Raw genomic sequence first — 27,826 nt, forward strand, 5'->3', positions numbered from 1 at the left:
GTGTTCCTTTTTCTACTTCCTCATACCCTCTAAGTGAAGTGACTGCAAGTGTCTGCCTGATGCAAATGAAGATTTCTTATATTGTGAACTATGCTAATTACATTTAATTCTGAATAGAATCCTTTTCTTTCACTTAACACTGTGTCTTGGGGGTAGAGTGGTGAATTAGATGGACGTAGTCCAGGCTCTTATAAAGTTTACATTTAAGTGAGGAACACAGGCAATAAATAGGTAAGCATATAACAAATCAGAAAATAAAACAGAAAAATGTAATTAAAAGTTATTAGGAGGAGGGAGAAATTTTACACAGGGTGGCCAAGGAAGGTGATATTTGAGGTGAGATCTAGATTGCAAGAAGGGCTAGTTTATGTAAATAACTGGGAAACAGTATTCCAGACAGAAGAAATAGCAAGTACAAAGGCCCTGAGGTAGGAGTGAGTTTGGAATGTTTGGGGATCATACAGAAGGCCAGGGAGGCTGTAGGTAGTGACCTAAAGTTATAGTGACATGAAATAGAGTCCAAGGAGCACCCAATAGATGTCAGATCATATATTACCTTGTGGGCCATCAGAAGTAATTTGGATTTTAGTACAAATGCAATTAGGAATAAGTGGAACATTGTAAATTAGTGATGTGATCTAATTTAAAGTCCACGTAAATTTGTGATTTACATAAAACATGTTGGCTAGGTGGCTTCTCAAGATTGAAGACAATAAGAGTGGAAGCCAGGATGTGATAGACTGAGCTCCAAGATGACTCCCAAGATTCCTGCCCCAGGTACATATGCCTTGTACAACCCTCTCTCCTCTGTGTGCATAGAACTTGTGCATATGATGAGATTTCACTCCTGCAATTAGGCTCTTTTATGGCAAAAATGAAAGGATTTTGCAGAGGTAATCAAAGTCCCCAGCAATTGACTTTGAATTAATCAAAAGGAAGATTATCTTGAGAGGACCTGACTTAATCAGGTGAGTCCTTAAAAGAGAGACTTTCCTGCTGGCCTAAAGAAGTAAGCTTCCATGTTGTCAAAGGAAGGGACTACATGACAAGGATCTACAGGTAGCCTCTAGGAACTTAGAGGGATCCCGTGCCAATAGTCAGCAATAAAATGGGCACCTCAGTAATTCAACCTCAGGGAACTAATTTCTGCCAACAACTTGAATGAGTTTGGAATAGGATGCTGAGCACCTGTGGAGATCTCAGGACTGCTTGTCACCTTGATTTCAGCCTGGTGAGATCCTGCACAAAGGACCTAGATAACCTGTGCCTAGACTCCTGACAGACAGAAATTAGGAGATAATAAATTTGTGCTATTTTAAGCCACTAAATTGATGGTAATTTATAACAAAGCAAGAGAAGACAAATACACAGGGGAATCTATTAGAAGACAAAAGAAGTTTTGCAGAGGAATAGAGTAGAGAGTAGAGTAGATTTTAGCTTAAATTAGATTGGTGGCAGTGAAGATGAAGAGAAGGCAATAGATTTTAAATATATTTGGGACAAATGTGGGAAACCCGGAAAAGGTGCCATTTATTGAAATTAAGTCTGAGAGGAGAACAGGTTGGCAGAGGGTAATGGAGTGGCAGATTAAGAATGTTGCTGTAGGCCTGTTAATTTGAGATGTCCCTTAGTTTTCCAAGTGGCCATGTTGGATAGCCACTTGGATAAATGAGTCTGGAATTGAGAGGAGAGGGCAGGTTAGAGATGTAAAACTGGTAGTTATCCACATATAGGTGATATTATAAACCATGGAAATGAGTGTGATAATTTCAGGAGGAAATGCAGATAAGAGGAAGAGAGAATTCACCCTGGACTCTAAGTTTTAGAGGTCAAGCAGAGGTGTAGGAATGAGGGATCTAAGTACATTTAATTCTAACAAAAATCCTGTGAGGAAGGCACTATATTTCCATTTTACACAGGAAGACACTGAGTCTGAGAAGGTTCAGTGGATTGCTCAAGGTCACAGACTGCACAGTCAAGCTGGGTTTTTAACCCAGGAAGAGTGTTTAAAACACAATCTCTTTTCATCAAAGCATAGTGTCTTCAACTCCAGCTCCCAGGTAAAAATAGAAAATTCTGTACATATTGCAAAATATCCATAAACTAGAATACAAACTTTTTGTTTTAAGGACATTTTAGAACACTACAGGAATGATTGCATGGTAACAGAGACGTGATTTGACCTAAAGCATACAAGAGTGCTGATGCTGAAACTTAGGAAGATACTGATGCTGCAATCCTTATGCCCAACTACAAAATGATGAATAACTTTAACAGTAATGAAAGACACAGAAATGGTCTCAAAAGAATGGATGTAGTTGTAGAAATTTGCAGCCTTGTAACACGTTTTGGCCACTAAGAACACTGTAAGTTAGTGTCCACACTGATTACAGTTCTTTTGATTAATGACTGCTTTGATTATTTCTGAGTCAAAGCCACTTTTCAGTTTTGTATTTGTGTATTTCCAGAAGTTTCTTTCCAAATATTAACTACTTGTTATTTATGAGCCAGGCTTAGATTTCGAACAACAACGACAGCAAAAGTAGAAGCAGCAACAACAATGACTAGCTTATTGACAATTTTCTATGTACCAGGCTGTCTGCTAAGAGCCACAAGGCATTATGCCATTTGATCCTCACAGTAATGTTGTAAGTTCTAGTATTGCCCCCATTTTTCAGATAAAGAAATTGATGCTTACGGAAGTTAATATACAGCAAAATTGAAATCTGAAGCAAGGTCTGAGTCCAAACTCTGTAATATCCAAATTTCTTCTTTGATGCTTGCCAGAGAAATTATTTCTGAGAAATGCATGTTGCTCATCTACACAGGGGACAATTGTGGTAACTCTTGAAGGTGACTTTTTCTGGGTAACTGGTTCGCCTTCTCCCTCTGGAATTAGCCCGGAAGAGAGATTATAGAGGTGGTCTTTGAATTTAGGGCACCTGGAAACACATGTCTTTTACCACTTCTTGTTTTGTGGACCTCTTGTAGATATTACTGAACACATAATTAGTAACAGTGACTGTGCTAGTCATTGATAATACAACTTCCTTCCAAGCTGCTCTGGACACCCACAGATTTCACAGCTGACACCCACGAGCTGAACAATATTCTTTGATAATCAGTAAGCTATGAAATTTTACTTGTGATAATCTTCCATTCTTACTCTGGTAGATTTGCTTTTTGTATTTAACTGATAGCTGTTGTGTTCATTAGATGATACTGATGCATCAAAACTACTCTGCTATGAAAGCAGTAATTGTCCCTCATAATATTGCCCTTAATAACTTTATTTTAATATCAAAGCATTATTTAGTTATTTAGATGATTCCCAAGAACAATCAGCACTTCATTTATGAAAGTCTTCATACCGTTCATCTCAACCAATGTTTATTGATCGCCTACTTGTGCCTCTTGTGGGCTAAAATAAGTATAAGATCGTGCTTCATTCAGCCTTTACAGCTTGCAATCATCAGAGGTGGTGGTGTGCATGTGTGTGGATAAGACGAGTTTATAAAATGTGAATATAGTTTATGATAAGAGGAGATGGGAATGGCAGTTTAGGAGAAACTGAACAGAATTTCAAACGATATAGCAACTACACATGTAGAAAAAGAAGCTGACAGAATTGGTGGGTCTTTCATGAACCAGAGTAGGAAGAAATGGGTTAATTCAGGGTGGTATTTATTAACAATAGCGTTAGGAAAGGCGGAGATCTGGTGATGACTGGAGGAATACATCAGTGGAGGAGAAGGGCATAAGGGTCACGTAGAGAGCATTGATGAAGCAGGATTTACCTAATGAAGAGCCAATAAAAATCTAAAGCATCTGTAAGACTGTTACAGGAGGTAAGTAAAACATAAGATACTTCCTGAATGCCCTATTCCAAGCATTAGTCAGACTAATGGTGAATTAATCACAGGGGAGTCAGAATTTAGGTGGCACGGGTACTAGCTTCAAAGATTAAGAATGCAAGAAATTTCATTCTTTATAGTTGAGTTAAATAATTAGCTTGGTCTTGTTAGTATTATTCTAAAAATCACCTTCCAAGCTATCCATCAGCTCGTGACAACAAGAGAAAGGTTCAGTCTAACTAGCCAAATATTCAGCTTTGCAACTATTTCAGATAATACTTATTATGAATGCATGTTTATATTTTATAAAAAGAAAATGCAACATATGAATGTGAATACCGATGTGGTCCTTATTTGTTACTGGCAGCAAACTTGCTTTTTTAGAATTTTGCCAACATGGCACCTTCACATATGGTCTGTGAGGCAATGAGGCTGCAGAGTGGAAAATGTACCAGGCCACTTGCCTTCACCTGGAAGTTTCCACTGACTAGTGATCCTCTCTTAAGTTCTCTGAGCCTTGGTTCCTCATCTGTGAAATGAGGGAGTCATATACATAATCTGACATTTCTCTGTCTTCACTTGTTCTATTCTTCCCTCTCATTATCACTCAGGAGGATGTCCTTCTTTTCCAAGACTAACATTTCTACTCTTGTTTCTAATTTCATTCTGCTTCCGCTTGACTCTAAGCCAATCAATGTTCTCTCTCCTTTTTTCCCCCAAACCTCACATATCTCTGTGATTTCTACACTCTAGATTTTTAATTTCTGTGTTCATATATATAGCCCCAAATTTATAACAAACTTGAACAATGCATCTGCAAATGCCTGCTGGAAATCTCCTTGTGGAGGGGCTCTTCGCAGGCTATTTAAATATATTCAAAATCAACTTATTAATTTCTCCATGAATCTGCCATGTCTTCTCTAGAAGTTCATGGCATCACTATGCAGCTGTATTGGCAAAAACTCCCAGAGTTTCCTTAACCCCTCCTTACTCTTAAACCCTCACGCGTAATTACTCACCACCTTCTGGCTGGCTGTGCAGTCTCTTCAGTCTAAATCTTCCAATCGCTTCACCGCTAGCCTTGTTCTGCCCCTCATCATTTGTCAGCACTTTCGTAATGGACTCCTAATTGGTCTCCTGTCCCCAGACTCTCAGAATGCCAATCAATCTTTGCACTGCTTTTCTAAGCTGTGCAAAAACATGCACAGACTATTCTACTCTCGCTCTTGAAAACCTGTCATAGACTTTTTGTGTTTTGATTTTATGAATTATTTGCATTCATTTTCTCCATAAGCATGGTGTTTCTCTCTTTTAAGATTGGACCACGTTGTATGGACAAATTTTCTCTAGTGACCAAGGGGTGCTGCACACACCTACAGTCCCCTTTTAGATGCATGTCCAGCTATGTTTCTAGGGAGGTAATTTTTTATGGAGATGGACTTTGGGGTCTGACTGCTTTTGGTTTGGTCCTCAATCTGCTAAGCTGAACCTCAACTTTCTCAACTCTGATAATAATAGTAACCAACACTTACTGAGCACATGCTCTGTGCTAGGCACTTTTTATAGTGCCAGTTATTTTATGTAAAACTCTAAACAACTCTCTGAGAGAGGGATCTTATTATTGCCCTTATTTTTCCGGCAAGGTAACCAGCTTAAAGAGATGAAAGAATTTCTCAAATTCACCTAGCTTGTAACAGGAGAGCTGGAATTTGAACACAGACATTTTGACCCCAGAGGCTATGCTGTTAATCGCCATTATATTCCACCTCCACAGCAAGGATATACAAGATACGTGTACACTATGATGTATGTAAATTATCTGGCAAGGGCTCAATACATGTCGCTTTACCTTCTCCCTAAATGTCAAAAAACAAATGTTATTATGTTTTTAAAATTTTCATGGTTTTCACATATGTACGTTTTGTCTAGACAACCAGATGGAATCTTGTTCCTGGCAGGTTTTATTTTTTGCATTCTCCAAAAGAATTCAAAACAGTGCCTTGCACATTGTCAGTTCTCAACAAATGTTTGTTGATTGACTGAGTGAATGAATGAAAGTCTGTTTTGATTTGCACTGAATAAAATTTAGCTTTCTCAGAATTCATTGTTCTTATTTTCTTTGTGTAAAAAAAAGAGAACAAAAGATGTATATATATGCATATATAAACATTTTATATATATGAGATAGATAGATAGATAGGGAAAGGCTTTGAACTGTGTACTCCAATCTCTTCCTCCCATTATTTGTAAGATGGCACCTTTCTCTAAACATCAGTGGTGGGAAATCATTGACTCTCAGGTTTCATGCATTTCTTTGTTGCTGGGTGAGACCCAAAATGAAATTGTAAAAATTGATTATTGGTATTGCTCAAAAAGATGGCAAACAGTGTCACGAGGGAAAAATTGACATTATTGTAGTGGATTTGAAAATAAAGGACGATTTCTTTCTAGCTCCAAACATCTGGACAAAGAATATAATTTTTTTGTGCAGTTTTAAGTTCCTGGGACTTTTTCTGATGAAATTGAATGCATTTCGTTCCATTCTTGCTTTCAGATGCTGTTGTAGTTTTTAGGGCTATAATTTAAGAAAAATGTTATTAAATATCTAGCTTATTTAATAATATCAGTTATATTTTTCACATGAGTTGTTTTCCCCCTTCTATGCCACTGTTTTCTATTAAGAGGGGATGCTTTGAGTTTTTTTTTCAAGTTTGCATTTAATTCCTAATGTTAAAAAAATCTTTTGAAGAAAAAACACCACTAAATTTCAAGTACATTTTAAGAATTTCCTAAATTTAAAGAGCATTTTGGCCAAATTCCCCTGATTAGGAAAATTAGAAGATTAGCCAATTAGAGAAAATAGTAACTGAAACATCTTGTTCAAAGAGCTACAATGCTCTCAATCTGTCATCGCAAATGGATTAATGCATTCAAAGAGTCAAGGGAACAGTTAAATAAAAGAAAGAAAATTTGGCTGATACTTTGTGCAAGAACACAAAGATCAAGGGTGAACTCGATATGGATTACTTTGACAACAACATGTAATTTCATGGGAATGGTGGAAACCAGCAGTTCTTTAACACCAACAAGGATAAAACCATAAAAGTTTGCTGTAAATTTTAGAAAAAGAGATTTACAGAAAGGACGAAGATGTGGAATCTCTTTCCTTGGGAAATTCATGAGAAAGGATAGAAGTCCAGCTTTCAGAAAGGGATCAAGTATATTTCCTGTCTTAGCGGATACATATGAGGGGGTACGTTGGATGAACACTCTCTGGCACTGTGAATTTCAGAAGCCTCCCACTTATAAACCAATGTCTTTCAAAGCTTCCAGTGTAAGTTTGTTGGAGTGTGCATAATGGATGTGTACTCATAGAAACAACAAGTACACCTAGAGGTCTGTCTTATATCATCCCTAAACTGTGATACTAGTGTTTTTTTGTACACAGGTTCTTGTTCTTTCTAGAATGAAGAGTGACTTGTTTTGAGTCTTGGATTTCTTGGAAAAGCTATGCATGCGCAAAATCTTGCAAATAATTTTAAAAAGTTCCTGCAGTCTGTGAATCTGCTTCCTAGGGAGTAGCTTTCCAGCCTCTGAACTGTAATTTTTCTGTGAAAAGGAACGAAATTCTGTTCCAGGGCATTCTTAATGCTGCACACCTTCCTGGAGCTCTGACAATTATCTGTGCTGTTAGTTGAAAATATACCTTGGGTGTAGAGCCAGTTTGAGCTCTCACATGAGTCGTGAACTTTCAAAGATTCTTTTCTAATTTGGACTTGCAGGCTATTGTTTCAATAGTTCTTACACAGTGCTAAGTATTTTTACATCGTTTACTTCATTTGAGTCTCACAATAATCATATGAATTGTGACTATTTTAGATCTGAAAAATTAAGTCTTGGGAGTGTAATGTACGTTTTTATTGTTCAAATTTACAAAGTGAAAATTGTGGAATTTTTAGCCCAAGTGTTCTGACTGTGTCCACAGATTCCCCATTTTCTGCAACGGATGATATCACCGTTCCAAACTTGCACTTAGGATCATATATCTGTCCTTACAATACTTATTACTGCCATTTCTTATAACTGCCCAATCCTTCAAATCTGTTTAAATTCCAAAGCCAAACCTTTTGTAATTAGCACCTTTGTTCACCACTCATCATTCAAGTTCAAACGCCAATCCTCAAACCCTACATAAATTATCCCACGCAAATAATCCCTTTTCATTTTGCAGTCTTATTTGTAGTGAAAAATGTTTTCCTTATTTGATTAGAGTTTTCAGCCAGGGGTTATCTCTTCTGAGCTGACCTGGGGACTCTGTAGGGACCTCTTAATTCACTCTGTGCTACATATTTAGCCCCAGTATAAGAGAAGGTCTCTATAACTAAAGATGTCCTGATGGAGAACAACAGAGAGTTAACTCAATATAGCATCTCTGTCCTTGGATTCTCTGAATCAGGTGAGAATAATTCTTATAAGTTGTATGCTGTCCATCTATTAAACTAGCAATCCAGTAATGTTACTTACATATTGAAATGCTCAGCGAAGATCAAGTTGGTGGAGGTACCAGTGATGGTTGTCAGTCCACCAATGGTGGAAGAGTAAGCAATGCACAAGCACATAAGTTTACACATCATGTGGTCCTTCTCTGTTCGATATTTGTTTCCTGTGCCTGCGTTCTGTTCAACAAGAAAATGTAATATGAGAACAGCTCTATTTGTGTTCATAACAAGCAGTAATAGCATTTGTTGTAGACTGAATGTTTGTGTCCCCCTCAAATTCATATGTCGAAGTTCTAACCTCCAGTGTTACGGTATTTGGAGATGGGGCCTTTGGGAGGTAATTAGGGTTAGATGAGATAATGATGGCGGGGTCCTGGTCTGATGGGATTAGTGCTCTTATAAGAGGAGACACCAGAGAGCTTGATTTCTCTCTCCACCATGTGAGAACACAGCAAGAAGGCAGCTGTCTGAAACCGAAGGAGAGAGTCCTCACCAGACAATGATCCTGCTGGTACTTCTACGTTGGATTTCCAGTCTCCAGAACTGTGAGAAATGAATTCCTGTTTTTTAAGCTACCCAGTCGACGGTATTTTGTTATGGCAGCCTAATTTTATAGCATTTATCTTTCCATCAATAGAAATATAACCATAAAAATATTTAACCTGAAACCACCAAATTATTTTACCAACATAATTTCATTCATTTGCTCAACCTTTTTTCTTATTCCTGAACCAACTCTTCCCCCTCTTCTTCCCTTCTCACCACCACTCCCAAGTCTTTCAACTGGTTTTCTATTGAACTGGCAGTGCATTGTCAGTGAGTTCTTCAACTTCTTTTTTGGGGTGTGTCCCTACCTTGGTGCCTTAACCGATGGTCCCCTGAGGATACTACTTCTGAAATTGAGTATTTTCAACCCCATATCCTTCAGTATTGAGAGATGGAGTCATTGTCCTCCTTGCAACTCACGACCACTTAGAGAATGTTAATCCTCTACTCAAATGAAAACAAATCCATTTTTTAAAGGCTCCTGTAATTTGGGTATCTCTTTCTCCACTCTTTTGAACGTGATATTCTGATCTCTTGGTTACCTATTGATTTCACTTAAGATGACATTTGCATCTGGCATGCAACATTCCTCCATCCTCCAAATTCTGTCAGCATCAGGATAACTATAACATGTTCATGAATGACCCATCAAATATCCCGTCCTCAAAGAATTTTTCTCTTATTTCCAGAGACTTTCAAATCTGCTCTACCTCAGTCACTCTCTCCCATAGTTACACCCTGGACAGCAGCACATCCTTAAATGGTTCCATCTGGGAAATCACGATCTCAAATGTGTTTTGTTTACAAATAGGACTTGCTAGAGGGCAAGCCAAAAGCAACTTCATTCTCTCTCTTACCCACGACCCATAAAAACACACTCTGTTGATCTGACTTTTGCTGCCCCTTGGGTGAAATCTGGGGCTGAATCTATAGCTTTTCTGGTCACTTCATTTAATAAATAGTCTTTTGGTCATTTTTAGTAGGAAAAAAGCAAAGACGTCAGTAATTGAAAGCAACAGTACTTCATTTAATAGCAAAAGTCCCAACTTTATTTAAAATTAAACCTTCTCTTCTCGCCTAGATCAGCCTGCTTAAAAGCCCATAGCTGGAAGGGGGTTTATGGGTTTGGCTTTTTCTCTCTCTTTCAGCTCCAAATCCTTTCACCACTTGCTAGTCTGCTCCTAAACCCTCCATATTTGGAGTGGCAGAGGATGGACAGGATCAGGAGAGGAGTGGTAGGGATTAGCAGAGGTCTTACGTGACTGGCATAATTAAAATATGACATCAGTACTCTTTAGGCACCGTGGCTGTCCAAAATGACTCCATCTGGAAGGCGCTTTTATGGATTCTTAAGAGTCCTATCATCCAAATAGGAACATTGGATTGCTGCTCCTTCTAAGTAGTTAATGCATCTCTTCCACTTCTTCTGACACACTTGTGGTTTCAGCACATGATGGTCCCTCCAGTCACTTTATGCTGAGGTCAACTAGCCCTGTCAAGAAGCCCTCTTGGGGAAAGCAGCTTTTCAAATGACCCCAAATACCACTCCTTCCATGTGTTCCCTCCATCCTTTACATGGAAACAGGTATCTCTGCCCTGTTAGGAGTGAAAGCGCAGCTGAAACTCCATGACGTAAGGAGATTCAGCCATGACCTTTCACTTTCAAGCTTTTCAAGAGTGTGTCAAACACGAGTCCACGGATCTCTTCTAAGTCTAGGGGACAGATTTGCAAGTTCCCCAAGTAGTGGTTTCTCCACATCCATCTCACCATCAAGAGGCAAATGGGAGGTCTTCCCTTCTCTCCTCCTTGGTTGTGCAGGCTGGAGGGAGGTTGGGAAAATATTCCAACTTTCTCCAAAGGTGGGCTACATCTCAGCCGTCTCATTTTCAACACTACGTTTGAGTCTAAAATTGTTTTTTGTCATTTCCTTTGCAAATCTTGTGTAAGTGGAATACGGAAATACTTATGGTATGTGCTTGATATCATAGTTCTTCAGGGATGAAACAGTCTCATTCTACCACCCTATTAACCAAGAAGTCTGCTCCTGCAGCGCAGCTTCTTTTTCCAACTTTGCTGCTGCATTGCTTCTATCCCCGCTTCAACTCCACTGGCAAGTCGAGGTCATGGAAGCACCTAGGTATTCCCAGTAGATTGGTCCTCTCCTTTCTTCACTTCCTTTCTTATCCAGTTTAGATTCCATGGTAAGCCAACTCAGTAACTTTCTTTTTAAACCACTTTATTGAGGTACGATTGACATGTACAAAGCTGTACCTATTTAATGTATACCACTCGGTGAGTTTGGGGATAAGCACACACCCATGAAACCATCACCACCATCAATAGCTTTCTTAACAAAACCCTAAACTCTGTTTCTTGTCTCTCTTTGAATGGTAGTTATTTAGCAAAATTTCAGCTTTGAATGAACCCAATCATTTACTTTCTTTGTGCCATGTCTGCCCCTGAGTAGCCAAGTACTGTTGGTGAAATTATGAACATAGTGGAGGAGATTGGATCCCCTACGTCCATGATCACAAACTTCGACTGCTGTGTCCTTGCTGTCCCTCTACCCTACTATGTTTCCCTGACCAAATTGCTCTGCCTGTCTCCACAGGAAAACTTAAATCCCTCCCTGTTCTCTTTACACCCCCCCCCAACGCTCCCACCAGCTCTCCACAGGTAGCTTTGCCTCCTGTTCCACAGGTAAAATAGAAGCTGGCAGACAGAAGTCTCACTGTCAAATGTAGAACCCTACTTGCCTCTGTTCTACCTTCTTCTCCAACTTGACGTATGTAATAGACTAAATGTCTCTCCTCCAACTTCTTGTTTCTGGACCCCAAACCCTCAGAACTTCTCAGAAACCCTATAGAATAGACCTTACTGGAATTTTCCCAACAACGTTTAACCATTTGCAAATCATCTTTACAAAAAAGAGGAATTTCTTAACCCTCCTTCCAATTAAACTACTGCCCAACCTCACCTCCATTTTCATAGCCAAACTACTCAAAAGAGTTGTCTACATTCACTGACTCCATTTTCTTAACCACTCCAATCCGGCTTCTGTCTCCCGAATCCACTCAAGATGCACTTGCTCTGATTATCAATAACCTCCATATCACTAAACCCAATAGATACTTTTCAGTATCAATTTTGTAGACCTCTCAGCAGCACCTAAAAAACTTAATCACTCCTTTCTGCTGGAAAATTCTTCTGTGGGCTTCTGTGATGTCTTGCTTTCCTGGTTTTTCTTCTACATCTCTGCCTGTTCCTCTATTTCCTTTGCCAGTTTGTTTTCCTTTAACCTTCCTTAAAACTAGAATTTCTTGAAACTTCGTCATAAGCAGTTGTCTCTTCTCACAGTAATATTTCTCCTTAGGAAATCTCACATATTTTCACTGATTTAATGAATATAGATATACCAGACCACCAAACTCCTGTCTTCAGCCCAGACTTCTCCTTTTAGGCCTATATTTCCAATTATCTGCTCAACATAATTTGAATGTCTTAAATAAAAGATGCTCCAGTCCCCAAAGTTCAAAATCAAACTCGTGACTTCCTTCCTCAAATGTAGTCCTTCAGGATCACCTATATAAGATAACACCATTACCATCATCATCCTTACGAACACTTACTGTGTGCTTACTAGGTAATAAGCACTGTTTTAGGTTAAAATCAAATAAACGCTTTAGTTCATGTTATTCTTACAACACAATGAGGTTAGTACTGTTATTACCCACTTTGTATGTCTTGAGACACATAGAGGTTAAGTGGTTTGCCCAAAGTCACAGAACCTGGGAATGGTAGACTTGGATCTTGAAAGCATGTAGAGCTTATACCCTTGGCCACTATACTATATTGCTTGCCCTTGAAATCACCTCTTCCTCATCTCACCTTATCTATTTAAATATTGCTGAACTCTGTTTGGTTTTCTTCATCTCCCTAGCCTTGGTCTAAGTCAACATTATCTCTGGTTTGAGTTACTGTAATAGCCTTCTTATGGGTCTCCTAGAATCAATTCTTGCTTATTTCACTGCAGCATTAAAAAAAAAAAAAACTAGATGTATTTAAGAAATATACAAACAGAAAAACTACCCTGTTCCACGCAGATAAGCATGCTGTCTCACATTGGCACTGAAAGATCTTTTTGAGAAACTATAATAGGAAAAAATTTCTACTCACTAAAAGCCATCATGGAAGTAGGAATGGCATTTAACCTGGCAGGGTCAAGTGCACTGGATTGTAATTTGTGTTTTACTTTCTAATTAACTTAAAGGTTAGCTCCCAGGGGTATCTATTCTTCATCCTAAATAAGTTAATCTACAAATGTCTCCTTTTGATTTATATTTCCTTCATGGAAATGATTTGTATTTTCCTTATGATAAAGGTTTCCATTGAAAATTTGAAAAAGAAATGATATATAAATAAAATAGCAAAATAAGTTCTAAAATTCTTAGGAGTGATGCAGAGTGATAACTGAAATTTAGAGTTTAAATATTAACTACTTTAGTATAGGAAAGACTTCAAACACAAACCAGAAACTGATGCATAATTTGGATATTATTAAACTGATGATAAGAATGGAAACTGAAAGCTGTAATGTGTATGTAATTTTTCATGCCACATTAAAACTTCCAAAAATAGAAACGAAGAAAAAATTGGATTTTATATAAAAGCCTAACTACAATTATATGCATATCTATAAAACAATTATTAAAATACATTGGCAGATATAAAATAAAAAATCAAAATAGGAAAATGTTAATATATTTGCCATACTTTATCTCTTACAGGTTTCCCACACTTTTTCCTATATAAAGACCTTCAAAATATATATTAGTGCTACTGCACATAAGGTAATGTTTGTACAAATATCATGGACAATGTAGAAACACATTAAAAATTCAAGGTAAATTCAAATTATACAGTAAATGGTAACACTAATATATCATAATAGTACTAAGTGGAAGTATTTGGAGGTTGGATGGGGTGCACCACTTGTGTTAGCTAGCCAGTAAATATGAGCCCCACGCTGTCAACTCTATTGTTATTTTTGCTTAAGGCATGTAATTGTTGGGCTGAACTCGTTGAAAAGATGATGCTGTAGTAAGTGGTAAAGATTGAGGACCAGAGGGACAGTAGTAGAGGGCAATGGGCAGAAAAATAGAGCTCTTAAGAAAGTTTGAAATGAGCCTCTAATTGAGCCAACTAGTGGTACAACAACTACAAAAGGAAGTAGGTGAGGAGACCTTAGCGGATTAGTCTTCTGCCCAAGACAGTAGTTTCAATCTGAGAACAAGAGTTTGACCCTAGCGCAAGAGAGATTGGAATAAGTCATCTGGGACAGAAAGCAGGACCCAGGCCCTGAGGGCAGGTGCTTGCAGATATCAAGACAACCAAATAATCACTATCTTTTCCCAAAAGTGGAGGAGGAATTTGGTGTGTATGTGGAGGGGACATTTTTTCCTGAGAGTTTGGGAGAGAAAACAAAAATAATTCCAAAGCAAAGACAGGAAGAGGAGCAAAGCAGCTAGAGAGGTGAGGCTGGAGACAGTCAGGGATGAAGAGGCCAGAGAAACCTCCTGTGTTGAGGTGACCAAAGGGCATCGCCATGGATATATGGTGAATGGGAAAGTGTTTGTTTTACGTATTTCATGGCAGGAGACTTATGTGAAATTAAAGATACAGAATGATGAAATTTAAATGAAAAATATATCCCCATACATATATGTGCCTACAAACAGACTAAAATGAAAAGTGTCAAAATATTAACAATGGAAATAATGGGGTATCTGCTATCTTCTTGATATTTTTGCATCTTCCACAATCATAAAGAAGTTTTTTTATATATAAAATAATCACAGATTATTAGAGCAGACAAGTATTTAGAGATTATCTTGTCCAAAGACCTCATTTTTCAGAAGAGCAAAATGAGTCTCAAATGTATCATAGCTGGTCACTGCAGAATTGAAACCAGAATCTATGTATGTGGGTTCCCTCTGAGTGATTTCCCTTGTACCATCTTGCCTTCCAGAACACTTTTGACTTATGTGAGTTTTTAAACCTACATCTAACACTTTACGTTTAATTACATTACATTTCATATTGCTTTTTACCATAGCAATAGTAACCTACCGTGTTTTTATTCAATCCCGCTTCTGCCCGCCCTGCATGTGTTATTTCACACAAATGTATGACATCCTAGACCTCGTAAGTATGCCTTCCACAAATTCTTCCAAAGTGACTGAAAAAGTTTTGTCTAGGACATGACCAAATTCAGAATCCTATGACAACATCATGTGGGTGATCCTGAGGGGACATTTCAGAACAGAAATCCTGCAGGTCCAGATATGACTCACTATTGCCACCTGGTGGCAGTGACTGCAGATTCCAAGGGCATGTTGCACATTTCCTGGCTCTTTTGCTAAAAAGGCATCCACGAATCAGCATGGACTAAACCAGTGGTCTCCACCGCACTGTACAAATAATTCATTCGGGTGAATGTGGCATGAAAACATTAGGGTTTCTATTTATAGTTAAACAATTATGCAAGGCTAATTGCACAAAATATTAGTTCCTGCTGACCATTTTCTGTTTGCCGAAGACAGCCAGTTTAAAATCTTCCAGCTCTTTTTGTATATTTATTTGCACTTACTTTAATAATATTCATATGATACCATATCTCGATCTCTCGGGCGCAGGCATTACAATTAAATTTCCTCTATGTTAGAGTATGAGAATTTTTCTTTCTTTCACAGACTCGTCTGCTGAACACACTCATACATTCGTGTCTCCATCACTCTTCCATTAGGGCTATATCATAATTTTGCTTAGAGCAGAGTCCAATGTTCAGAATGTTGTCTAGAGATCTACTAACAGTTGAGCAATATGATTTATATTAGTTTTCCTGTTTTGTACTCTTTCCTCCCCCCTCATTACTTGCTTAGTTTTCCAAATACTTAACAGTAAATCAGCCCCAAATATTCCATGGTTATTTAAATCTTCTCTCCGAAAAATCAAATGATAGATACCTAATCTACATCAAATATTCTACCAATTTCATTGTCTTGGAGACATCTCTTCCAGAGCCTTCCTACCTGTCCTAAAGATAGTCATTTTTTTCTCTAGATGGGCAAAGAGCTGTTTGGACGTTAGTGTACCCTCTCAATTCATCAATAGTTTGACTGGGTATGGATTTCTAGGTTGGAAATAAATGTTACTCAGAATTTTGAAGTCATTTTTTTTCCTACTGTCTCTGAGTTTCCAGTGTTGCTGTAGAGAATTCTTCAGCCATTCATATTCTTTATCCTTTTTAATGAATCAGATTTTCCCTCTTTCTGGAAACTTTTAGGGTATCCATAGTATTCTGAAATTTCACAGACCTTCCCTATGCAGGTCTCTTTCAAGTCTTGTGCTGGCACCCAGTGGGACTTACACTCATAAAAATTACGCTCTTCCGTTATGGAAATTTTCTTGACGTTTTGATGTAGTCTTTTCCAGTTTTCACTATTCTTTTTCTGAAACTCCTATTATTTCCTTATCTTGTTTCTTCCTATTTTTTCTACTAAACTTTCCATTTATGGTATATTTCTATATCTTTATACTATGTTTTATATTTGTATATTTATTTTCATATTTTATTCATACATTTTATTTTTTCTCTTCTTGTTCCTCTTTCATAGAATGCCGTTCATATTTCACAAATGCAATTTCTTTGTTTACATATTTGAATATACTAATGATAGTTTCTTTCTCCTGTGTTTTCATCTTCTTGCACAGTCTCTGTTTCCTGCAAGGTTCTGTTTTCTTTGTATTTGTTTGGGACCCTCTCTTCATGCCTGTGGCTTTCTTCAGATATCCAGGAATTTTGGGTTGTTTGCTCATAGAAAAGGCAGTGAAATGATGGTTGGAAACTCTGTGTGTGTGCTTTGGGATTTGTTGTTGACGGTAGACTTCACTGCAGTATGATCTGACTGGGCTTTTTTTGGGAGAAAACCCAATGCTATGTATTTTCATCTTTTCTCTCATGCTGATTGCATTCCCCACAGAAGCAGCTCCTGCTCTCCTGCCTGCTGACATCTGGAGGGTAGAGACCTGGCTCCAGGGATCAGGAGGGGAGAAAGCAGGGATCTCACTGTTCAGGGTATAAACAGCTACTCACTGCCACTGTTTTCACTGTGAACCCTCCCCTGCCTCTGAATGGTGTCTGGTGCTCCTTCCCCTCAGCTTTACTGTGGCTGAAGAGAACACTTCTGTTGGGTGGAGGGGGAGCAGTTGCATCCATGTGGAGTTGGAGAAGAAATTTGGGACTTTAACTCTTTCTTAAGCAATTTTTTATTTACTCCCATTTTTAAACATTTTAAAAACTTTGAGAGCTGCTGCTGTGTAAATTGTATTGTTTATTGTCTTTCCTCACTGCTGACTTAGGATTCTACTTTCATTGCATGACTGAGTCACTTCCTACCCATTCTTTTATGTTCCATCTTCCAAAATGATTTTGCTGTTATCTCCTCTTTTGACATCTATATAATTGTGACTTTATGACTTAAAAAGTCCCTTTGTTTTTGTTTTAATGGAGATTCAGGATAGAGTGGAAGTAAGTGGACCTCTTCAATCTGCCATCTTATTGGAAGATGCAATATTTCTCTTTCTAAATTAAAAAAATTAATTAATTAATCTTAATAATTAGTGCATGGATTGACGTTGGTGCTTTCATGCCACATACACTGGTGGATGATGTAGGTGAAAGGGGAGGGAAAGTAAAATCTCCATAGTGTGCAGAGGGCTTGACAGTGGGGCCCTCTCGCCACTGTTTTTCCTCAGCATATTGAGTTTACATGTGATTGGTTAAGTAGATAACAGGTAATGCTTTCTAGTTTTAATTAAGCCAGCCCTCCCATAACGTGCACATGGCTTTAAATAATTTCTGTAGAAGATGATTTGTATAAAAAGACCCCAGGATGAAGATAATACATAAGTAAACAGCAAGAAAGTGTAAGAAGGATCCTTGTCTTACTCCTGATGTGAGGTCTTCATGAAGATCTGATGAAGATCTAATCAGTCAGAACCTGAACAACTCAGAGGAGCTGGTAATGAAATTGAAGTCATCAACAACACTCCTTGAAATGGGATTTATATCTGCTGTTGTTAATAAAGAGCTATGTTGCATATTGTGAACTGGGATATTAATTTACAGAGTAATAGTATGATGAATAGAAAGATATTTAAAATTTAGCACTCAAAACATGACAACTCCATAAAATATTCTATTTTTTCAGCAATGTGGAAAATCAGGATTAAATCCAGGATTCTTTTTACAAAATGTTATTATCATAAATGTTAAATATTTAGAAGCTTCCTTTGTAATTTCTTAGTGAAGACCAGAAAAATAAAAATGTACATGACATTGGGAAAAATTTTGTTGTTTTTATAGTGGTAAAAATGACTGCTATAAATAATATAGCAGATTTCTCTAGCCAGCCACATGACAAATCAGATTCCCTAATAAACAAAATGCTATTTAAAATATTAAAAATCACCTTTTAAATGTATCACTCAACTATGTAAAAGTAAGGAATCTGGCTTGATGACAAATAAAGTAAAAATGGGAATCTTAAGTTAGTGACTAGGCAGCTGTTTGGCTGGAGGCTTATTATTATTTATTTATTTTTTAAGATTTATTTACTTATTATTATTATTCTGTTGCAAGGAGAGCTCGGGATGGAAGATAATGCCTAAGGCCCACCTGTGTGGGGAAATGTATAGGAAAACACTCCTACAACTTGTATCCTTTGCAGAAGTAGACATCAAGGAAATGTCATGCTGACTTAAGAGAAAACATAATGTCCCCTGAAAACTCCTAACCGCAAGAAATTTTTTTTGCCTAAATTGGTATTACCTGTGTGTCTAAAGAAAACCAGTAATATAACTGAAAGCCCTTCCAGGCAGCTAAAATCCAGGACTTAAGGAATTCTCATACAAGTCTTAAGGAAAATTAATATTTCACTATTTAAAAGCACAGAACACACAAGAAAATAAGGCAACAAAAGTGAGAACCAGCAGAAAACAAAAATAGGCCAAACAGAGAGATCCACAAGAACCTCACACACTGGAGTTTTAAACACAGAATACAAGTAAATTTATTATGATTATCAAAATTAGAGAAGAGGTTGAAAATATAAGTAAGGAGAAAGAAACTATAAAAATTAACAAATCTTAAAAAGGGAGAAATAAAATTTATAGGAATCAAAATTTAAATAACTGAGTTGAAAAACTCAGTGGGTGGGTTAAACAACAAAACAGACATAGCTGAAGGGAGAATTAATGAACTGGAAGATAGATCTGAAGTTATTATTCATAACGTAGTTCAGCAGGAGGCAGAGAAGGAAAATGAAAAGAGATGTTAAGAAGCGTAGAAGGTGTGGAAAGTTTAAAATGTTTAACTGGAGACCCAGAGGAAATAATGGCTGAGAATTCTCAAGAATTGTTGGAAAAAAACAATAACAGATTCAAGACACACACACGCACACACAGGAATCTTTAAAGTAACCAGAAGATTGCCTCACAAAGTAATGATAATTTGACTGTTAGCTTATTTCTCAACATCAAAAAAAGTCAAAAGACAATAGAAATAGATCTCAATGAGCAAAGAAAAAATAATGGTCAATATAGAACTCTATAACCACAAAAATACATTTTGGGAATTATAAAGACTTTCATATCAAACAAAATTGAGAGTTTACCACCAAAAGGAATTCTCTGAAGCACACTCAAGATATATTCAGACAGAAGGAGCATGACCCCAGGTGGAAGGTCTGACAGACAGGAAATAATGATGAGCAAAGATTTTAATAAATATGTTCATCATCCTACAAAACGTTGATTTAGAAAATTATACAATTTATAGGGAAATAATAGACTAGAACTAAGAAATTGCAAAAGAGTAGCATGTAAATAGGAAGAGATGGTCTAGTTGAAATGTCCTAAGGTCTTTGTCCTGTTCAAGAGGGAGGAAATAAATAGATTATCTTCTAGATTTTTATAAATCAAGCATACATGGTGTTATAGTCTGAATTGTGTCCCCCTCCCCCAAATTCATATATTGAAGCTCTAATACCCAAGGTGACTATATTTAGAGATAGGGACTTCAAGGAGGCAATTAAGATTAAATGAGGTCACAAGGAGGGGAGGCCCTAATCTGATAGGACCTGTGTCCTTATAAGAAGAGGAAGAGAGACTGGAGATCTCTTTTTTCTGTGGTCATGCACAGAGGAAAGGCCACATGAAGACACAGTGAGAAGGTAAGTTGACTACAAGCCAGGAAAAAAGGCCTCACTAGAAATCTACCCTGATGGCAATTTGATCTTGGACTTCCAGCCTCCAGAACTGAGAGAAAATACATTTCTGTTGTTTAAACCACACATCTGTGGTCTTTTGTTATGGAGCTCTAGCTGACTAGTACTCATGGTAATTTGGTCAAGACAGTTTAAATTATAGACACAGCATAAAACATCAATACAAGTTTGAATGTCTGTGTTTGTGTGTATATGTGTAGGATAAGATAAAAAAGAAAGAAAAAATAAAGTAACTGCATAAGAATGCAGAAAACAGTGTTGGAAGGCATATTTTGGAAAAATAGAAGTCTGGCATCAAAAATTATTCTAAACTTATTAAATCACAAAAAGTTCAAGCGCATCAAACTTGTCAGGCAAAAATTTTCAACCTGGATAAGAATACAAAAGCCAGCAATATGCTTTTTACAAGAGCCACATGTAAAATATAAGGACATAGAAGTATTGAAAGGGAAAGGATAGAAGAAATGCCAGGTAAATGCTAGCCTAAAGGAATCTTGTGTTGCTGCAGTGTCATCAGACAAATAAATACTAAGACCAAAAACCATCTCTCTAGATGAAAGGGGCACTGCAAAGTGGTAAAAGCATGAAATAACCAGGAATATATAAACATTCTAAACTGGTAGGGAAATAATAACATAATCTAAATAATCTAAAAATACATAGAAATCAAAAGTGACAGAACTATCAGGAGAAATAGACATATCCATATGATAAAAGGAGATTTTAACAAAAGTTTCCTTAATTGCTAGGTTAAGCAGACAAAAACTTGGTTAGATCACAGAAGATTTGAAAAGCACAAGCAGCAAACTTGATTTAACAGACTTTTGGAAAATATTGCACCCAATAAGCTGAGAATATACAGTCCTTTTTAAGCACAATGAAATGTTTATATGTGCTAGCCCATAAATCAGCCTCAAGCATCGTTGAAAAACTGGCGTCGTACAGGCCAGATTCTGACCATGGTAAAATTAAGTTAGAAATAAAAAACAAAATAAAAAATAGCTACAAAAACCTGATTTATTTCAAATTTTAAAACATACTTCTAAGCAGCTCATGGATGAAAGAATCTAACATAATGGAAATGGGGAAACACAGAGAGCTGAAAAATATGGGATACAGCTATAGTAATGGAAGAAAATTCATCTCCTTATATCCTTGCTTTGGAAGAGAAGAAAAGCTCAAAATTAGTGAGATATATATCTAATTTAGAAAGTTAGCAAAAGAGCAGCAGAATAAATGCAAAGATAAAGTGGAACAAAGCAATAAAGAGAGGAAATTAATAAAGCAGAGTACACATGAAATAAAGAGAATCAAAGAGCCGAAAGTTGTTTTTTAACATGACTTACAAAATAAACATATTTTTGGAAAGGTTATTCAAAGAAAGTTTAAAAGCACAAGTGAGGAATGAAAAGAGATATAACTGTAGATACTAGAGATATTATTATAAGTACTGTAGAAATTCAATAGGTAATAAGTGGATATTATAAACAACCACATGCTACTAAATTTTAGATAGAATGCATCAATTCCTAGAAAAATGTAACTAACTCGAGGAAAAATAAAAAATTTGAATAATCTTGGGGCCGGCCCAGTGGCCCAGCAGCTAATTTTTCATGTTTTACTTCTGGGTGGCCTGGGTTTTTCCCGTTGGGATCCCAGGTGCGGACACGGCACCGCTTGGCAAAAGCCATGCTTGGGTAGGCATCCCACACATAAAGTAGAGGAAGATGGGCATGGATGTTAGCTCAGGACCAGTCTTCCTCAGCAAAAAGAGGAGGATTGGCAGTAGTTAGCTCAGGGCTAATCTTCCTCAGGAAAAAAAATTTTTTTGAATAATCTTAAAGCCAGGAAAATAATGGAATAATTTCTAAGTATATATGCCTTTGGCTTTCTCCTTTCCTTTTCCTGCTAGCTGGAGTTAAGAATGTATAGACAGAGATGAAGCAGCCATCTTGAACCATAGGCGGCAGTCAAGTGTGGAGGATGGCAGAACAAAGATAGAAAGAGTCAGGGTTGTCATGGTTGTGGAGCCACCATACCAGCCTATTTCTATTTTGCTGAAATTGTTGCTATTTCGGGTCTTTGTTGTTATGAACAAACCCATACCTTACTGAATATAAGCAGTCACACTGAAAAGAAAATAAGAAGATGGTTAAGGCAAAATTTTGGGCTGTAGCTAATTGGATAAGGGGGTGGAGGTGATTGCAAGAGGAAAGGAGGTGGAATCAGAAGAGTTCACAGAGAGTTCTAAAAATTATGCTCTATTTCTTAAGCTGGGATGTGGTATGTACCATATTATTCATTTTATTACTCTTTAAGCTTTTCAGTTACGTTTTATGCATATATATGCATAAAATATTTCATAACCAAAATATATTAAAAATAATTTGAAACAGGAGAAATGTATCCCTTTTTTAGGAAATACGATTGGAAGCTGCATAGAAGAACACTGCTGAGGAATTGAAGACACAAAATACAAGAATAAATTATATAGCGTGGGAGGCTTACTGTACAGTTAGAGGAAAGTACAGATGCTTCTAACATGGCTGAACTTATGTTATCTGCTAGATAACATTTCAATAATATAACATGAAAAATTACATTTTGGTGATTCAAAAATGAAAGATATGTGGGAGAAAAGATATCAACAGTCAATCATTTTCTTAACCACAAAATATTTTGTGGAAACACAGCTAAGTATAGCCATGAATGGAGCGAGGGCTTTGACTGCAATAAAGATTGAAATCTAGGGGCTGGCCTTGTGGCCTAGTGGTTAAATTCAGCACGCTCTGCTTCAGTGGCCCAGGTTTGGTTCCTGGGTGTGGACCTACACCACTTGCCAGTGGCCGTGCTGTGCTGGCAACCCATATACAAAATAGAGGAAAATTGGCACAGATGTTAGCTCAGCACGAATCTTTTTCAGGAAAAAAAAAAAAAGATTGAAATGTGGAGTGAGGTCATGTTCACAGGTTGATGCTGTGATTCCTTTTTTTAAAAAAAATGTTAAATAAATTCTTTATTCAGAAGTGAGTTACCTCACCAACTGTTGTTATCGACTTCTTTCTTCTATCAGAAAATATTCCTGGCAGAATTTCAGACGGATTAGGTTTTTACCTGCTTGTCTATTGCCAGGCATTTACCTTCACTCTGGTCTAGACTATTTGTGGGGAATATTGGGTGCTCATTACATAGCAGAAATTTCACCTTTCGTTCTGCTATGATACCATTGGTAATGAGGCTTGCAAATCCTCAGTTGAATGGAATGAGTTCTCATAAATAGGACAGTGAGCAGAATAGTTATGATTTCTTTCAAAAGTTCAACTTCATCTTGTGTTCCCAGAGGCCCAGGAAACAGTCAAGTGAAAAAAGACCAAGTAAAGGGTACAAATTTTCAGCTATAAAGTAAATAAGGTCTGAGGATCCAATGCAAACATGGTAATGACAGCTGACAACACTGCACCGCATAACCGACGTTTGCCGAGACTAGGACTCACATTTATGGAGGTATAATTGACAAAACTGTAAGACATTTAAAGCGTACATTGTAGTGATCCAACAAATTATGCATTACAAAAAGATTACCCCCACCCAGCCAGTTAACACATCCATCACCTCACACATCTACTTCTTTCTTCTTGGGGAGACATTCAAGTCCCACTTCCATAACTGATCTCAACCATCCAACAGTATTATCAACTGTAGTCGCCAAGTTTTACATCCGATCCTCAGGATTTACTCATGTCATAGCCACAAGCTTGTACTCTTTTACCAACCTCTCCCTATTTACCCCGCCCCTCAGCCTCTGGCAACCACTTTTCTATTCTTTGTTTCTATGAGTTTTCCATTTTCCTTTTCTTAGATTTCATATATAAATGATACCATGCAATATTTGTTTTTCTCTATCTGGCTTAAGTCACTTAGCATAATGCCCACAATGCTCATTCATATTATCTCAAATGGCAAGATTTCCTTCTTTCTCGTAGCTGAATACTATTCCATTGTATACATGTATGACACATCTTCTTTATCCGTTCATCCACTGACGAACGCTTAAGTTGTTTCCATATCTTGGCTATTGTGAATGATGCTGCAATGAACATGATGTGCAGATACCTCTTTGAGATCCTATTTTCATTTCCTTCAGATATATACTCTGAAGTGGAATTGCTGGATCCTATGGTACTTCTATTTTTAATTTTTTGAGGAATCTCCATACTGTTTTCCATAGTGGCTCTACCGTTTACATTCCCACCAACAGTGTACGAGGGTTCCCTTTTCTCCACATCCTCACCAACACTTGTTATCTCTGGTCTTTTTGGTGCTGCTGTGAGTCCTAAAGGGTGTGTGGTAACCTCTCTTTCTCTGATCACCCTTCTATAAACGACAGGGTTTAGCTGGACGAGTGAAAGGAGACACCTAGTTGTGTCAGGTGAGGACTGAGCAGCACTAACAATTGGCTTTCCCACCCAATTTCTAGGAGAAGAGAAGAGTAATCAAGGAGAATGAGCTTTTGTTTGTAGCATCTATCTGATCTAATCTAAAATATCTTTTTTTGTATTCGATCTAGGGATGAGATATTCTAGAAATGGTATCTCCTTACTTGGCATAATTAATGCCCCTAGTCCCTGACATTATGAACCCTGCTTATTACTGTTTTATGGTTCTTTGAATTCTTGGAGAACATTAAACAGTGTTGTCTTATAGAATTTGATTTTGAATTATAAGGATTTTTGCCCCCAAACTAAACAACACCTAATTGAAAGCAAGATTCAATTTGTTCAAGGAAGTTTTCATTTGAACTTTTCCCTTTGGTGAACTACAAATTATGTAAAATAAGTGGAAAACAATTATCTCAGATCTTTCATTAAAAGCTTACTGATTTTCCAATTCCTTTCATTTAGGATGCCTAGAGGATTAGAAATTGAGCTAGGATAAAAATCTGGGGTATCTCTTTGAATAATACTAGTGCTTGTAAGGAAGGGAAAAATCTAGCAACTTGATTCTTCTTTTGGTATCTAAGAATTGATCTTTGGATACCTGGAACTCATCTCTCATGGAAATAACATGAGAGGTGATTTGTCTCTCAATTGCCCCACTAGAATTGACAAACATATCCCCCCCTCCGACCCCCGTCAGTGTCCATTTTGGGTCTTCCTTTCTTCTTATTCCTTTTCTTCTCTAAAAGTATTTCAGCTACTTTTGCAGTTTTGCAGGGTTTATGGGCTAAGAACCTACCCATCATTTTTATTCTAGGCACAAGCAGGGAGCTCTGCTAATGTCTGGGCTGTGGACTATGGTGAGAAGGGAACTCGGTGAGTCACGGAAAACATCTCTTTTTTAGGTACGCAGCATAGGAATATGACTCTTAGATATGAGTACTCCTTGATTAGTTCCTGGAATCTGAATGACTCCTAAATATCCATCATCTTCAAAACCAACATACAATCATCACCATTATCATCAGCAGCAGGAGCAATGGCAAAATTATCTTGATTATCATCTATATCAGAACTTCATAGTTCTACTAATAAGAATTTTAGGGCTGATAAATTTTAGTTCCAAACTCTTATTTTACACCAAAAATGAAATGAGAAAACAATCCCGAGAAAGAAGAACACAGCTAGAGGTATCACATTCCCTGATTTCAAACTATATTATAAAGTTATGATGGCAGTATGATACTGGCATAAAAGCAGACACATAGACCGATGAAACAGAATCAAGAGCCTAGAAATAAACTCTCATATATATGGTCAACTAATATTTGACAAGAAGCCAAGAATACTCAATGGAGAAAAATAATCTCTTCAATAAATGGTGTTGGGAAAGCTGGATAACCACATGCAGAAGAGTAAAGCTGGACCCCTATCTTACATCACTCACAAAAATTAACTTGAAGTAGATTACAGGCAAAGATAAGAACTGAAACCATAAAACTCTTAGAAAAAAACATACAGAAAAAGCTCCTTGACATTGATCTTGGCAATAATTATTTTAGATATGAGGCCAAAAACACAAAACAAAAAATTAAATAAGTGATATTACATCAAACTGAAAAGTGTCTGCACAGCAAAAGAAACAATCAGAAAAATGACAAGGCAGCCTATGGAATGGGAGAAAATATTTGCAAGTCATTTATTTGATAAGGGGTTAATATCCAAAATATATAAAGAACTCATACAACTCAACAGCAAAAATAATCCAATTTAAAAATGGGCAGAGGAATTGAAGAAATATTTTTCCAAAGGAGACCTACAAATGGTCAACAGTTACATGAAAGGGTGTTCAACATCACTAATCATGAGGGAAATGCAAATCAAACCACAATGAGTTATCACCTCAGACCTGTTAGAATGATTATCATTATAAATGCATTATGCTAAGTGACGTAAGCCAGACGGAGAAAGACAAATACTGAATAGTATCATTTATATGTGAAATCTAAAGGAGGCAAACTCACAGACACAGAGTAGAGTGGTGGCTACTAGGGACTGTGGGCAGGAGAAATGAGAAGTTATTGATCAGAGGCTAGAAACATCCCATTATAGAATAAGTTCTGGGATCTAATGTACAGCATGGTGATTATAATTAATACTACTTCTATATACTTAAAAGTTGCTAAGAGAGTGGATTTTAAATGTTCTCACCACAAAATGAAATGGTAATTATGTAACATGATGGAGGTGTTGGCTAATGACATGGTAGTAATCATTTTGCAATATATCTGTGTTGAATCAATATGCTGTGTGTCAATTATATCTCAATAAAGCTGAAAAAATGAAATTAATCTGATCCATATCTTTATCTTGCAAACTTTTCAGTTTGCTTCTTTTCTTGTTATAGTTTATGTACAGAATGAGTTATCTTAATCTAATTATCATTATTTGAGAAAAACATTACTGAATTTATTCATTCACTCAGCAAACATTGACAAAAATGCTTACTCTATGGCAGTCACTATTCTAGATATTTGAGATACAGATAAACAAATGGACAAAAAATTCCAGCCTCTGTGAATTTTAGATTTTAGTGGAGAAAACAGAGAATAAACAAAACAAATAAAAATGAATTAAATTATATAGTTTGTGAGAAGGTAACACATGCTTTGGGAAAAAAAAAGAGCACGTTCAAGGGAGATTAAGAAGAGGGATATATTAGTTGCAGTGGAAAAAGGTGGTCAGGGAGAAAGCAATATTTAGTAAATGTTAAATGTATATTTCTTAATCAATATTACTGTGATTGCTAAATTTAGAATTTACTTGGTGGTAATTTGTAATTTTCTTCTACTCATTGGGAACTTTTTGCTTACTATATGCTAAACTTTATCAGTATGTACGTTATTGCTTTTAGAGAGAAATACATAATTCTAAAAAATGAAGTAAACATTGATCATTTTGGACTGATTTAATTGCATTAGCAAAGAGATTTTAATTAAATTTAGGAAAAATTCTTAATTTTTTACTAAACAAATGGTGATTCAAATGTATAAAATTTTAGTAATTTCACTAGAAATCAAATTTATTTGTTTAGTAGGAACATGGCAAAATGGTACAAATTACAAAAAAAAATCTAAGCCCT

General features: G+C 36.8%; 1 protein-coding gene across 1 annotated transcript in view; it reads right to left on the reverse strand.

Annotated features, from left to right (window-relative positions):
* Window positions 1-27,826, reverse strand: part of SLC13A1 (solute carrier family 13 member 1) — a 76,846-nt gene that overhangs the window by 20,315 nt on the left and 28,705 nt on the right. Inside the window, exon 7 of the mRNA XM_014839151.3 lies at window positions 8,379-8,530. Coding sequence (XP_014694637.2) covers window positions 8,379-8,530 — 152 coding nt within the window. The remainder of the gene's footprint in view (window positions 1-8,378; window positions 8,531-27,826) is intronic.

The sequence above is a fragment of the Equus asinus genome, chromosome 1 (assembly GCF_041296235.1).
Source record: "Equus asinus isolate D_3611 breed Donkey chromosome 1, EquAss-T2T_v2, whole genome shotgun sequence".
Taxonomy (NCBI): domain Eukaryota; kingdom Metazoa; phylum Chordata; class Mammalia; order Perissodactyla; family Equidae; genus Equus; species Equus asinus.